The sequence below is a fragment of the Erithacus rubecula genome, assembly GCF_903797595.1.
Source record: "Erithacus rubecula genome assembly, chromosome: 22".
In the NCBI taxonomy this organism is placed as follows: domain Eukaryota; kingdom Metazoa; phylum Chordata; class Aves; order Passeriformes; family Muscicapidae; genus Erithacus; species Erithacus rubecula.
This window is the reverse complement of record NC_136674.1, coordinates 1,132,284-1,144,677: the sequence shown is the minus strand read 5'-3', so window position 1 is coordinate 1,144,677 and position 12,394 is coordinate 1,132,284. Positions and strand designations below refer to the sequence as shown.

At 54.0% G+C, this 12,394-nt stretch overlaps 2 protein-coding genes across 2 annotated transcripts in view; both read right to left on the bottom strand.

Moving 5' to 3' along the window:
- Positions 1-3,031: 3,031 nt before the first annotated feature.
- MSI2 (musashi RNA binding protein 2) overlaps positions 3,032-12,394 on the bottom strand; it is a 296,757-nt gene continuing 287,394 nt past the window's right edge. The window contains exons 14-16 of the transcript XR_013776684.1: positions 9,742-9,807; positions 6,484-6,622; positions 3,032-4,923 (exon numbers count right to left, since the gene is read on the bottom strand). The gene's annotated coding sequence lies outside the window, so the exon portion shown is untranslated. The remainder of the gene's footprint in view (positions 4,924-6,483; positions 6,623-9,741; positions 9,808-12,394) is intronic.
- Positions 4,524-6,616, bottom strand: DYNLL2 (dynein light chain LC8-type 2). The gene is made up of 2 exons (XM_079325335.1): positions 6,484-6,616; positions 4,524-4,923 (listed from the first exon to the last, which is right to left on the bottom strand). Exons 1-2 carry the CDS (start codon positions 6,613-6,615, stop codon positions 4,786-4,788), a joined length of 270 nt encoding a protein of 89 aa, XP_079181461.1. The 5' UTR covers position 6,616; the 3' UTR covers positions 4,524-4,785.

Genomic DNA, 12,394 nt, shown 5'->3' with positions numbered 1-12,394 from the left:
GCTCCTGGGATGTCTCTCCAGCACTGCCCTGGCACGCTGCTGGGTTTCCCATCAGGCCACAAAGAGCTCTGGCACACTGGTTCTGAGTCCCCAGCAGCAGGGTGGAACAACGTGGCCTGCAAAGAACTGATTCCACAGGCAGTGGGGAATATCCTGCACCAGGGCTGGAAAAAGCTGTTCCTCGAGTTTAACCCAGGGTCAAACCCTGCTGAGCAGCAGGGCAGAGCCTGGGGCTGCCCCAGGGGAAGGGATAGGGACTGGAGAGGGGTCTTACCCCTATTCTGGGTGATGAGCCCACCAGTGCTCAGAGCACCTGCCACCACTACCAGAAGGGCTGGCAAAGGCACTGACCTGATGATAAGCAGTTATTTGTCTCGTTGGTAATGAGTTATTACTCAGCCTCAGCTAGACACTGCCTTAAGGAAGGAAACATCTGATCATCTTTTAATAAACACAGTTGGCTCCTGTGAGGCTCCTGCAGCTCCTGTATCTATAAAGTGCTCCAAGACACATGGCTTGTGCACAGACAGAGCTTCTGTGAGTCACTGTCTGGGAAAGGGTGTCAGGATCCTTGCTCAATAAATAGAACAAAGGAGGGAAACCTCGGGTGGGCAGGGATGGCACAGCCCTGCTTCCTTCACTGTGTGCCACCATCCTCAGGATTCACCCAGCAGAGGCTGAAAGTGAGACAAAAATGATTTCCATGTTCTGTCTCATCATCACTAAGTGCCTGCAAAAGCACTGGGAGAAGGAACAGGCCTGTTGGGTACTGGGTATTCCAGCCACAGGCTGTGCTCCCACGAGCCTGGAGCACATCACTGCAATGGCAGTGCTGCAGGCTGCTGGGCAAGGACAGCCCTGACCTGCAGCCTGGGTGTTCCCACAGGAGCAACATGCAGCTCCCAGGCCTGTGCTGCCACTTGTCCCTTTCCAGAGACCCAGGTGGTCACAGAGAAGGGGAAGAACCTTGTGGCAGGCAGGCAGGGAGCAAGGCTGCCTGCTGGTGGACTGACACCTCCTCCCATGGCTTTACACAATGCTCACTCTGCAGAAGGGTGAATCCCAGGCAGTGTTTAGTAGTGACACCCACAGAGCAGAGCTCCCCAACCCCTGCCTCCCTGCTCTGCAGTGCCACACAGCTCTGCTTTTGTAAGGCATTTCCACATCTGGAAGAAATGCTCAGCATGAGGAACTGAATGACTCGGCTGGTAAGAGAGAAAACAATGTGACACTCTCACCAGCCACAAACTGCACCATTCCCCACAGTGAATGCACATCTGCAGGCACATCTGCACCCAGAGCTCACCCACAGCAGCAGCCCCAGACTCCCCTGCACCCAGGCACTTTCTGAGCACTTGTGAGGCAGCACAACACAAATTGAGTTTACATTTCAACAGCATTTTTTTGCCCAACACATCTGGAAGCAGTTTCTTTCTCCAGATGATCCCTCTGCAAATACATACCTTCCATTCTGTGTCCCAGATCCAGATGTTTCCAAATAGCTTGAAAGTGAGCAGCCATCCTGGGAATGCCATTGGTTTCTCCAGCATGGAAACAGTTAATGCTGTGAGGCATCATCCAGGACACCTGTGCCTGGGGGAAACTGGAGACAAAGTGGAGCCCAGCAATGGAAAAAGTCAAAGCCAAGAGCCCTGTCAGCTGCTGGGGAGAGGGAGGGGAACAGGATACAGCTCCACGTTCAAACCTCCCCCTGCTCTCAGCTGTGTAGAGGGAAGTACTGCTCTAATTTAGGCAGTTTGTGTTTTACAGGGCCCCAGTGCTGCAAAGAAGATGGTTTAGGGGAAAGGACTGCTCTGTTTCACTGCTAGATATGAGCAAGAACTCCTCTTCCTCAGCCTGAAGAAGGATTCCTGCTGCAGTGACACATCCAAGGGAGCACCAAGCCCACTTTGGAGCTGTGTGTATCAGCTCCAGGGTACACCATCCCTCCAGCCCTGGCAGGGCCTCCCCATGCCCCCAGACACTGATTTGCAGCAGTACCACAGCTCCTGGACACATGGCTGGAATGGGGGTTCCCCAGATGAAACTCAGGCTGGAGAAGTGTTTAGGTTTAGATCAGCAGCCTCCTGTACTGCAGCTGGGGCTCAGGATTCAGTTTCTCTGCCTCTTGCTTGGTCTGAGGGCCCTGGGCACACAGGGGGCTTGACCAGCCCAGCCCCACATGGCTGCACATTTCCTTGGAGCCTCAGGATTAACCCAGCCCCAGCCAGGCCTGGAATGCAGAGCCCCAGCACTGCCCAGCTGGGACTCAAGCCCAGCAAATTCCACTTCCAGCTAAAAGGCTGGGACTACCAAGAAAAAGAGCATCACTGCCAGCTCCCCTAAAGTAGAAACCACCCCTGCTGTGGGGCAGTGGCAGGGGGGCTGCAGCAGATGGGCTGTAAGAGCTGTGCCTGCAAGCTCAGCCCGTGCTCGGCTGAGTCACGCTGCTCACGCTGCTGCTACTGTGCCACAGCAGAGCTGTTACACTGCTGCACTTGGGGAGAGCCCACAGCTTTTCCAAAATATCACCCAGGCCACAACCCCAGATTTAGGTTGCATCAGGAGCAAGAGAACAGGCTGAGGGGGTTGTTTCAGGGTAAGCCCACAGCCCCCGCACTGTGACAGGCACTAAACAGATTCAGCTCGCAGCTCTGCCTCCAGCACAGGGAAAACCTGCTTTCCTGGGAAGCAGGGAGACACCTTCCTGTGCAGGGAGCTGCTGTACCACCCCCAGCTGCCTCAAGCCATTCAGAGGTCAGCTCCAAGCCATGCAGATCCAGGTTACTCAGCACAGAGCCTCCCATCAGGGTGCAGCAGGACACAATTCCCTCAATCCCTCCCTCTGACTCAGCCTTTGAGCTGAGCACCAGCACAGAGGGGCCACCTCAGCTCCTCTGGTAATTTCTCCCTCCCTGACCTGCCTTCTTTGGGTCATCAGCATCTTCCAGGGCAGAGAAATTGCTGCTCACCCTCTCTGGACAAGGCTTTTGCTCAGGAAAGCTGGTAAGGAAGAATAAACCAGAGGCTGTTTAAATGTGTCAATTCACCTTTAATGTTTGGAAAAAAAAAAAAATAAATGGTATTTGAGCAATTGCAGTTATGAAGGGAACAGATCTTGCTCCACGAGAGACCGTGAACAGATTCACATTAGACTCATGCTTGGAAAAAAACAAACCCAAAACATTCTCCTTTCAGACCCAGAGTGGAGTTCTGAAGAGACAAGACCACACGAGTGCCCCAGACAGTCCAAGGCACATTATCCCAGTGCAGACATTTCCATTGACATGAACTTATGACAGCTACATTCTTTCTAGTTACAACATTGTTCTATCCATAATACAAAATTAGGCATACTTTGGATTTTGCACAGAGACAAGAAGGACTTTTACTTCAGGAAGTCATCAACCTGGGTCACCAAATCATTTCACAAAGTGCTCCTTTCACTCTGCCCTTTGCCCCCAGCAATGATTTATTCCCAACACCAAATTAATCTCAGAGACACAAGCTGGGCTCACCAGCCCAGTGGTATTGCCAATGCATTAGTCAGCAAACCAATAATTAGAGCTTCTACCAAGCACCAGGGATTTACTTGCCATCACACAGCATTTCTGCACACCCAGATCAGAACTTCCTGCAGTGCAATCCCGAGTCAGTACGTACTAAGACAACATCACTGCTGAACCTATTGGAGACCAAGACATTTGTCTGCCTTTGAAGCAGATGTCACATGAGTTTCCTTCACACAAACATCACATGTAAATTTAACTTCTTGGTACTGTGCTTTAAGAACAAAAGCAGATATCAGAACATGGAGGACAACCCTCCGGAAATAGCTTATTAGCTACAGAAAATAAAATCAAAGAAAAAAAAAAAAAGTAAAATAAGAGACAGTGGCCACTTACAAGTCTTCCACACGACTAGCTTGCTTTAAGGAGAGCATCAAGTTAAGGCAGTGTTGAGACAACTGGCTACAAACATGCCAATAGAGCTGTTGTCAGTAGTCACCAATTTGATATCCTACTCCATTGTGGGGCCGGGCCACGTGGCTTTAGACTCAGTATCAAGGTCTACAGACTTCAGCCACAGGATTGCTGCTTTCTGCAACAAGCAGGAACTCAGGGGCTGCTTTTGAAGCCTTCTAGACCACGCTGAGTCACTTATCAAGTCTAGGTCAATGTTTCAGCAGAGCAAAAAATACAGCGAAGGGCACTGAGCAAGAACACCGAGGGGTGCCAGCTGCAAGCCTGTATCACAGTCAAAGGTGGAGATCACCTTGGGTGTGGAAGCCACGTCACCCAGAGCCACCCCACCAGCTTCCAGGGAAGGTCTAAGAGCAGCCCCGAGGGTACTGGGAGAGCCAGCTCTCTACAGTCTGCAGGGTGGGACAGAGGCTCACACTGGCTTTGCTCCTCTTTGCAAGATTAACAGTCTAACAGGACTCAGTAAGGAAGTCTGGGGCTTTTGGCCTGCCCAAAAAAAAGTTTTCCCAGCCTCAAAGAAGGAGTTACCAGTGAGGGAGCTGTTGTGGAATAGTTTTATTTCTTTCCCACGTAAAGGCCATTGTTTAAGCATTTACAGGTTTCCTAGTGCAATACAACCAAAAAAAGCAGTAACAAAAAAATGCCGCCTTCTTCCCAGGCAACTAAACAGAAGTAGATTTTTACTGCAACATATACACATTAAATATAGTATACAGTCCATGCAGCGGCATAGCCATGTTAGAGGGAGTCGTGGCTTCAGCCATCAGTGCATTACAGTCCAAATTTCAATCGCTCCTACTTCCTATCCAGACTTGAAGAGAAGAATTGCAACCTGACCCAAGTAAAAATAGATGAAGTGCTTTGTCTCGTGTGTTACATAGCTGCCAAAGTTTCTGCCAACAATGCAATGCCAAGTTGGGTTGTATTTCTTGTCAAATTCCTGAAGAAAGAGAAGAGAGGCATTAAGGCCAAGAAAGCCCACATGAAAATAGTTCTAAGCACAAATTCTGAGCTGGTTCTGTTCACACACTATCGCCTCTCCTCCCACCTGCAGCATCTTGAGGTGCCCCACTGCAAGACACTATTCCATCAAGCAACCAAACCTCTGCACTGGATTGTTTGAAGGATTCAACACAAGCAAAACACCTTCTGAGCCTTGGAGCACCATCAGCCCTGGGCAGGAAGGACAGACACAAGAGCTCTCCCTGGTACAGCCCTGTGTGTAGGCTAATCAGGGGAATAATTCTCCTCTCCCATTCCAAACCCACTCACAAAAAACAAAAAGGGGTTTTGGCACGTCTGCTCCAGCAAGGCATCTGAGCTCAAAGGTCACCTAAAAAAAGGAAGGAAAAAAAGCCTGGCTTCTACTATTTGGGATTCTTGTACACAAAGGGGAGAAAATCCACATTGAAAGCGAGCAGGCAGATTCACAGGCCAGAGAGCAAAGACCCAAGAGGTCAGAGGTGAGCAAGCCGAATGCTGGTTCAATAGTCCTCTCCTATTTAGCAGGCAGGATAGGGTTAAATACCATTTTCCTCCCTCTAATTAACACAAGACTCCCAAGAACACCCTTCCCTCCCCTGAGACAGGGCCAGAAGAACAGACTCAACATCCTAGATTAAAGGCAGTTCTAGTTCTCAGACAGTAGAAGAGTTTGAGCTCTTTGCAGGCAACCTTTGAAGTAAGGAAAAGACTTTCTTGCCAGGGCACGAAGGTGCATCAAATTGCTTCCCTCCTCCCAACACACTCTCATGAAATAAAGGCCAAGTTCTTTTTGGATGCCTTCTGTTGCACTCCCTCACTTTGCAGGCTGCATTGCCCCAAGCACTTAGAGCTAAGTCATGCCTCAAAGTGATCTGAGAAGTCAGGAGACACCTTTGAATCCTTTGCCTTCAAGCTTAGATTACAAGCAAGGCCCAAACACCAGCCCAGGTGCCAGGACTTCACTGCCTCTCAAGTAAAATTCCCCTCCTCCACTTTGCCTGACCATTCTGAGAAACTGCTACAGGGGGAACCAACAGCTCCCCAGGTGCCATCAAGCATGAGACTCAATTAACAGGCTCCTGTAAATGGGGAGAGAACCTCTTCACCAGCCAGGGCAGCAGCTTCCACAGCCCCAGCAGCCAGCATCAGGCCCATCCCAGAACCACACATGCACTGCTGCCCACCAAGTGAAACATGGGGGTGATCCCACCTGCACTGCTGCTGCAGGTCTGTGGAGCAAGTCCTAAGCAAAGGCAGCCACCAGCCCTTTCCAGGCTGGCACATCCTGAAGGAAATCACTTGCAGTTTGCTCAGAGCTTGCCAGAGCTCTGCCACAGCCCTCCCCTGACCTTGGAGAAGTCACTCCATCCTCTTGAAAACAGCAGTAAAGCAGCCAAGAAGCCAAGTATCTTCTCCCTCCCAGCACACAAGCATGAAGCCTCAGCCACTCAGCTCCTGACAGACTCAGGAGCTTTGGGAAGTCGCAGCCAGCACAGCACCCTCATCCCAGAGTTACCTTCTTGATATATGCTGCAATGTCCTTTTCTATGTTGTACTTCTCCATGGCCTGTGTAGCACAGTCTACAGCATCCTGCTGCATGTCCTCGGACATGTCGGCATTCTTGATCACAGCCTTTCTGTCAGACATGGTGAACCTAAGGCAGAACATAGATTCCTTTAATCCCTTCCCAAACAGGAGATGTGCATCAGAGGTTGTCCTTTCCGTGCAGGCTGCGTCACAAGGCGACACCACGAGCCCCTGGGATGGCCAGAGTGAGTTTTCTGGGGTTGCCTACAGCAGCCCCGGGCCAAGGTGCCCCTCACAGCCAGAGCACCAGCACTGGCTGGTGCCAGATCCAGCATCACCACCTGCATTATTAACCACAGGCAGGAAAAGCTTTTGTGTGGGAGGAGACGGCATCTGCAGAGAGCCACAGCCCTCCTGCACATCAATAGGCTACAGCCAAGTTTGCCTTCCAGGTGTACCAGTGTTTTGGAACATCCTCTGCTCAGAGCCTTGCAAGCAACAGATCCCAGACTGTCTGTGACAGGCACAGAGGCTCAGCAAGCACATTGAGAGCAGCAGTGCTTCTATTCTACCCCATCCCAGGTGCCACAGTTCCTCTGCTGGTTTAGCCTGGAAGGAGCATTGTTCCACATTCAGCCATCATCACACCCTCAGTTCCCTGCTGCTCTGCCATGAAACCCAGCCTGGAGCTGCTCCCACGGGACAGAGCCAGTCTGATGAGCCAGAAGCAGGTTAACAGCACACTGCAGCCTGGAAACAGGGCAGGGGAGGCAGGTCCCACCACACAGACAGAGCTTGGCAAAGCTCTCCTTTTCCTGCCCACTCCTCACCTGGAAATCACAACACAGATGCCAAAACCAGCCTGCTACTGCAGTCCAGGACTTGTTCTGGAGTGAGGTGTGCAGCCCCCTTTGCTCTCAAAGTTAAACTGCTTTGTACCAGCCACTGCAGCCATTAGATCTGACATGGCATTCCCAGGGATGTGTTCAGCACTGGGAACTTTCCCAGAAATCCTAGAAAACTGGGATTTCATGATCTCAAACACTGCAGTCTTTCTTCAAGGCATGGAGAAGAACCACCATTAAGGTCTGCTCTGGATATCACAGCCCTTGTTCCCATTCCCCACTCGAGGCCTGGGGAGACACATGTTACCTGGGGATCCAGCTGCTCACCTTGCAGCAGCTCTTACCCCAGCATGTTAAAACTTTGTGGGAATAAGCTTCTTAATGGCAAGGAGTGCCTCCAATTAAGCCTGCAAAGCATCATTAAGTTTCCTAAATCCTTTTACAGCACTATAAGCCTTGAGTGATACTACCAAGTGTGTTTTGAAACAGTGAAAATACACATTTTTAGCTCTGCTGTGGAGTGAAAAAAATCTGCTGCAATGATCACTTCCTGGAAGAGCCCCAGAAAACTGAAGGAGTAGCTTTGTTACAGCAATTAAAGGAGCTTGCTACCCAGAGAGAAAGAGAATCCGGTTACATAATTGCAGCCCTCTGATTACAATACTTCAATTCTTCCCCCTGCCTGCACTTGAAGACTTCTATTGCCACCTTAATTTATACAGTTTAGATATAGTGTTTAATAGAGCACTGCTATTAACATACACTAACAGCATGAGGAGGAATGACAGGAACTGAGCTCTGCTGCCAACAGAGAGCACATGCCCCTATCACAGCCCTGGAAAAGCCACTTCCCGGCAGTTTGTTCCTTTCCATGCTGTGGTTTCAGCCAGTGGGGGTTTGCCTGTAGCCCAGAAGATGAGGGAAGAGAAGACACAGCTCAGAACAGCCCAAGCTGCCTGTAGATTTGGATACACCACCCAGGAATCTGACAATCCCTTAGAAAAGTCTTCTGGGTGTCCAGTCCACAGGAAGAAGGAAGCAGCAGAAATCCACTTGTGGGTCATTCTTCCAGAAAAGCTTCTTTAGGGAAAGAGAGCAAGCAAGCCCTCACACACACCAGGCCTTCACACACCTGCACTGCTCAGAGTTCAGAGGGCACCTGCCATTGCATAACCAGCCACAGAGTGACCTGCAAAAGGCACTTTCCCCTCCTCATTGTTCAGGCAAGGAGCATCCCAGTGCAGGCCTGCACTGCCACAGGGAAAAATGATTATCCTTCAGAAGGGCCAGCCAGGAGACTCCAGGGCACAGCAGCCCCCATGGCCAACCACAGCAAGGGCTGTGCTGCTGCACCTGCCACAGCAGTGTCACACCCTGCACACCACAGAGCAGGGCCCCAGTCTCTGCTCAATCCCTGGGGGGCTACAGGGCCACCCTCCTCCCCACGAGGCAGCCCAGCAGCACCACAGACACATCATAACCCTAAACCACAAGATCACAGGTGGCTCTTGGGGTCTTGTCACCCAATCTGACCCACTTTGAGGAAAACCACAAAGCCCCAGCATCCATATCAGGAAAAGATGGGCCTAGGAAGGGGTAACACTACAGCTCCAGCAGCCACCCCTTCCCCCCAAGGGCAGGATGTGGTCTGTGAGGAGGAAGACCACAGCCCCAGCTGCCACTCCAGGCAGTATGAAGCCTTGGGAGGGAAATTAGGCCCAAGGCAGCACCCAACCCTTTTCCGAGGGTAGGATAAGGTATTAAAACGAGCATGAGTCCCAAACCCAGTACTCCAGCAGGACAAGCTGGGGCTTTGGGAAGAGCGTGAGATAAAAATCTATCTGGGCAGAATAGAACCCTAGAAACGAGACGGGGCTGAAGCCCAGCATGCACCATCTCCCCCATGAGGACAGTATGGATGGCGAGGATAGGAGCACCCATCGCTTCCCCACCAGGGCAGCACAGATCCCACGGCTCGGAACGGGCCCCAGCCCAGCACCCACCGCCCCGCCAGCAGGACAGCATGGATTTCGCGACTGAGGACGGGGCCCAACCCCTGCACAAACCGCATCCACCATCGCGGCTGAAAAGGGCCATGGGAGGGGGTACGGCACAGCCGCTTCCCCCGCAGGGCTCCCCAGAGCCCGAGCACTGCGTGACCTTCACGGGGGGAGCTCCGGGAGCGCCCGAGGCCGCGGTGACCTTGCCTGGAGCGGGACCGGCTCCGCAGCGGCGCGGACCCCGAGGGAGGGGCGGGCTCCGATCGCTCCCCAAGGACCGGTCGCGCCCGGCCACGGCAGCGACCTCCGCCCTCGGGGCGGCCCCGCCGCCACCCCGCACACGGAGCGACCGGTACCGGGCGAGGCTTGGAGACCCCCGGCCCAGCGGAGACATCGCTCACCTTCACAGTGACAGGGCCACCCCGGGAGGGCGAGGCACGGCACCGAGGAGGAGGAGGTGTGAGGAGCCCGGCCGCTCTGCCTCAGCCCGCTCCGCTCCGCTCGGCGCCCCGCGCGCTCTGCGCCCCGGCGCCGCGCCGCGCTCAAATACCGCCCCGCCCGCTGCGGCGCGCGGGCCGCCGCCACCCCATTGGCCGCGCCGCCCCGCCCGCCGCGCACCCATTGGCTGCGGCTCGGCGCGGCCCGCCGCGCCCGGCCCGTCCGCCCGCGCTGTTCTGCCTACATCCTGTTTCATCCCACAATGCCGCGGGGCGGCGCGCGGCGGGGAGGGCGGGGCCGGGGGGGCGGGGGCGCCGTGAGGGGCCGTGAGGGGCCCGGGACGGTGTGAGGGGTTGATGGTGTCAGTGGGGTCCGCGCATTCGGCCCCCATCCCCGGGGAAAGAGCTTGATGTCCTGGAGCGGCTGGTCCCTAGAGGGACCTTTGTTACCCTAGGGGGTCATGATTCCTCTGCGGGGGTCCCCTCTGCCTTGGGCACCCCGATCTCCGGCGGGAGCCTGAACTCCTCTAAGAGGAACTCACTGGGTTGGGTCACACACCAGAGTGTTCTTGGGCAGCAGGCTCAAGTAGAGTCAAATCCAGTCAAATCCTGTCTTGGTGATGAGTTGCAGCTTTGCACCTCAGTGACACCTTTCACCTGAGATCTCCAACCTGTGATGGTCAAGGATCTCCTGAGCCTTGAGACGTCTTCCCATAGTGCATCTATTTACAGCTGAAAGGCACTAAGGGGAGACAAGGACTTGTGGAAGGTCCCTGAGGCTGTTTGCACCCCATTGGGGACAGATCCGCGTTCCCTGGCGCTGGATGTCATACCCCAATGTCCAGGTTTCCAGGTCACAGCAGGCAGGTGCTCGGTGTCCCCTGCAGGACTCACCATCTCCCCAGACAAATTTCCCCCTCCTGAACACATCAAAAGTGTTCCGGTGTTCCTTGGGGTTCTCTTACAGAGAGCAAAGTGTGGGGAAAGCCCAGCAAAGTCTGGGGATTGACCAGCTTTCATAAAAAGTGCCAGCCCCACATCCTGTGGGAGTCACCGCTTTTCCCCTGGGATGTCTCAGGGCGTCCTGCCAGATCCTTTTCCTGCCAGCCTTGTTTTGTGTGGGAAAGCTGATAAAATCCCAAACCTGAGTACTGCACTACTGAAAATTGTGCCTGCACACCCAGAGGCTGGGAGTGACACGTTCGAGCTGCTTCATCGTGCGTTCACCCCGAGAAGATGCGATGTTCCACAGACACGTGAAAGCCAAGAGGGCAGAATAAAACCTCTGTGTCCACACGTGCCCGTGAGCTGTCAGGATCCGGGGCCGGCAGTGAGGGATCACCAGGCCAGCAGGACCCTGGCACACAGGTGTGACCCCGCTGCTTTGCACACTTGGCTTTCCTGCACGGGGATCCTCAAACACAGGTGTGACCCCGGCATTTCAGACACCTGGCTGTCCCCCACGGGGCTCCTGCCTGGATAGCACACACCTGCCCCCCCGGCTGCCCCCGCGCCCGGCTGCCGGGCTGGCCGCCAGCCAGCTCCCCTTTTGGTTGCTCCATTTCACTCCAGCAGCAGTGCCAAGAAGCCCTGTGCAAAAGCTACCTGAAGAAAAGCCCAGCAAAACAAAAAATCCTGATTCCTGTGCTATCCCCATTCCCACGCTGCAGTGCCCGATCAGTATAGAAAGGCAGACAGCGCTGCCCGGGCTCAGCTGCCTCTTAACAAGACCAGTTTTAATTGCCTGCATTGCCTTGAGAACCAAGAAAACCACTCCAGGTTCTGAAACCTCCCTGACTTGATCGCTGAATGAAGACAAGCTTACAGCTGGTAACAGCACCCAGGGGACAGGCTGGGCTCACTCCAGGAGCCAGCAGCCCCAGAATGGGCCAATCCCGTTTGCTAGTGAAATGGATATTTCCTAGTGTGACCTCTGTAGCCTCTGAGATAATGGTCAAAACTCCAACAGCAAATAAAATATTTACTGTTCCTTAATGGGTCCAGACCCGAGCTCCTGCTTTAAGAGAGAAGCCAGCAGCAGAAAATGAAGCGAGGATGAATGAGCAGTGCAGTGCCCAGCACTGAGGTCGTGGGAGCACAGGGCCGTGGCCAGGCAGGTGACACAGTCCTGGCCAGCTCCAGGCAGCTCCTGGGCCGTGCTGCAGAGCCTCAGGCCATCCCCGCACGGCTCCAGGAGCGCCTGCCCACGAGGGCAGCCAGCTCTGCTCAGGTTCGCTGCACCACGCTTGGCTGGGCTATTTATAGCGCTGCCGAGTCTCTGTTGAGGCAGCAGATCTGAGCCTGTGGATCTGTTTTAGGAGCTTTCCAGAGCGGGCGGCGCAGAGCCTTGGAACGGAGCCGCCCTTCGCGGGGAGGTTTGTGCCCTGCTCTCAGTGCTGAGCTGAGCTGAGGCACGGCAGCTCGTGGGGCTCAGCAGGTTTTAAGGCCAGAGGCAGCTGCTGGGCAATGCTTATCCTGTCTGTCCCACCCAGTGGGAGCCCCCGGCTCCCCCACGAGGGCTCCCATCACAGAATACTCTGAGTTGGAACAGACCCACGAGGATCACTGAGTCCAGCTTTTAACCCTGCACAGGACAACCCCAAGGGTCACACCATGT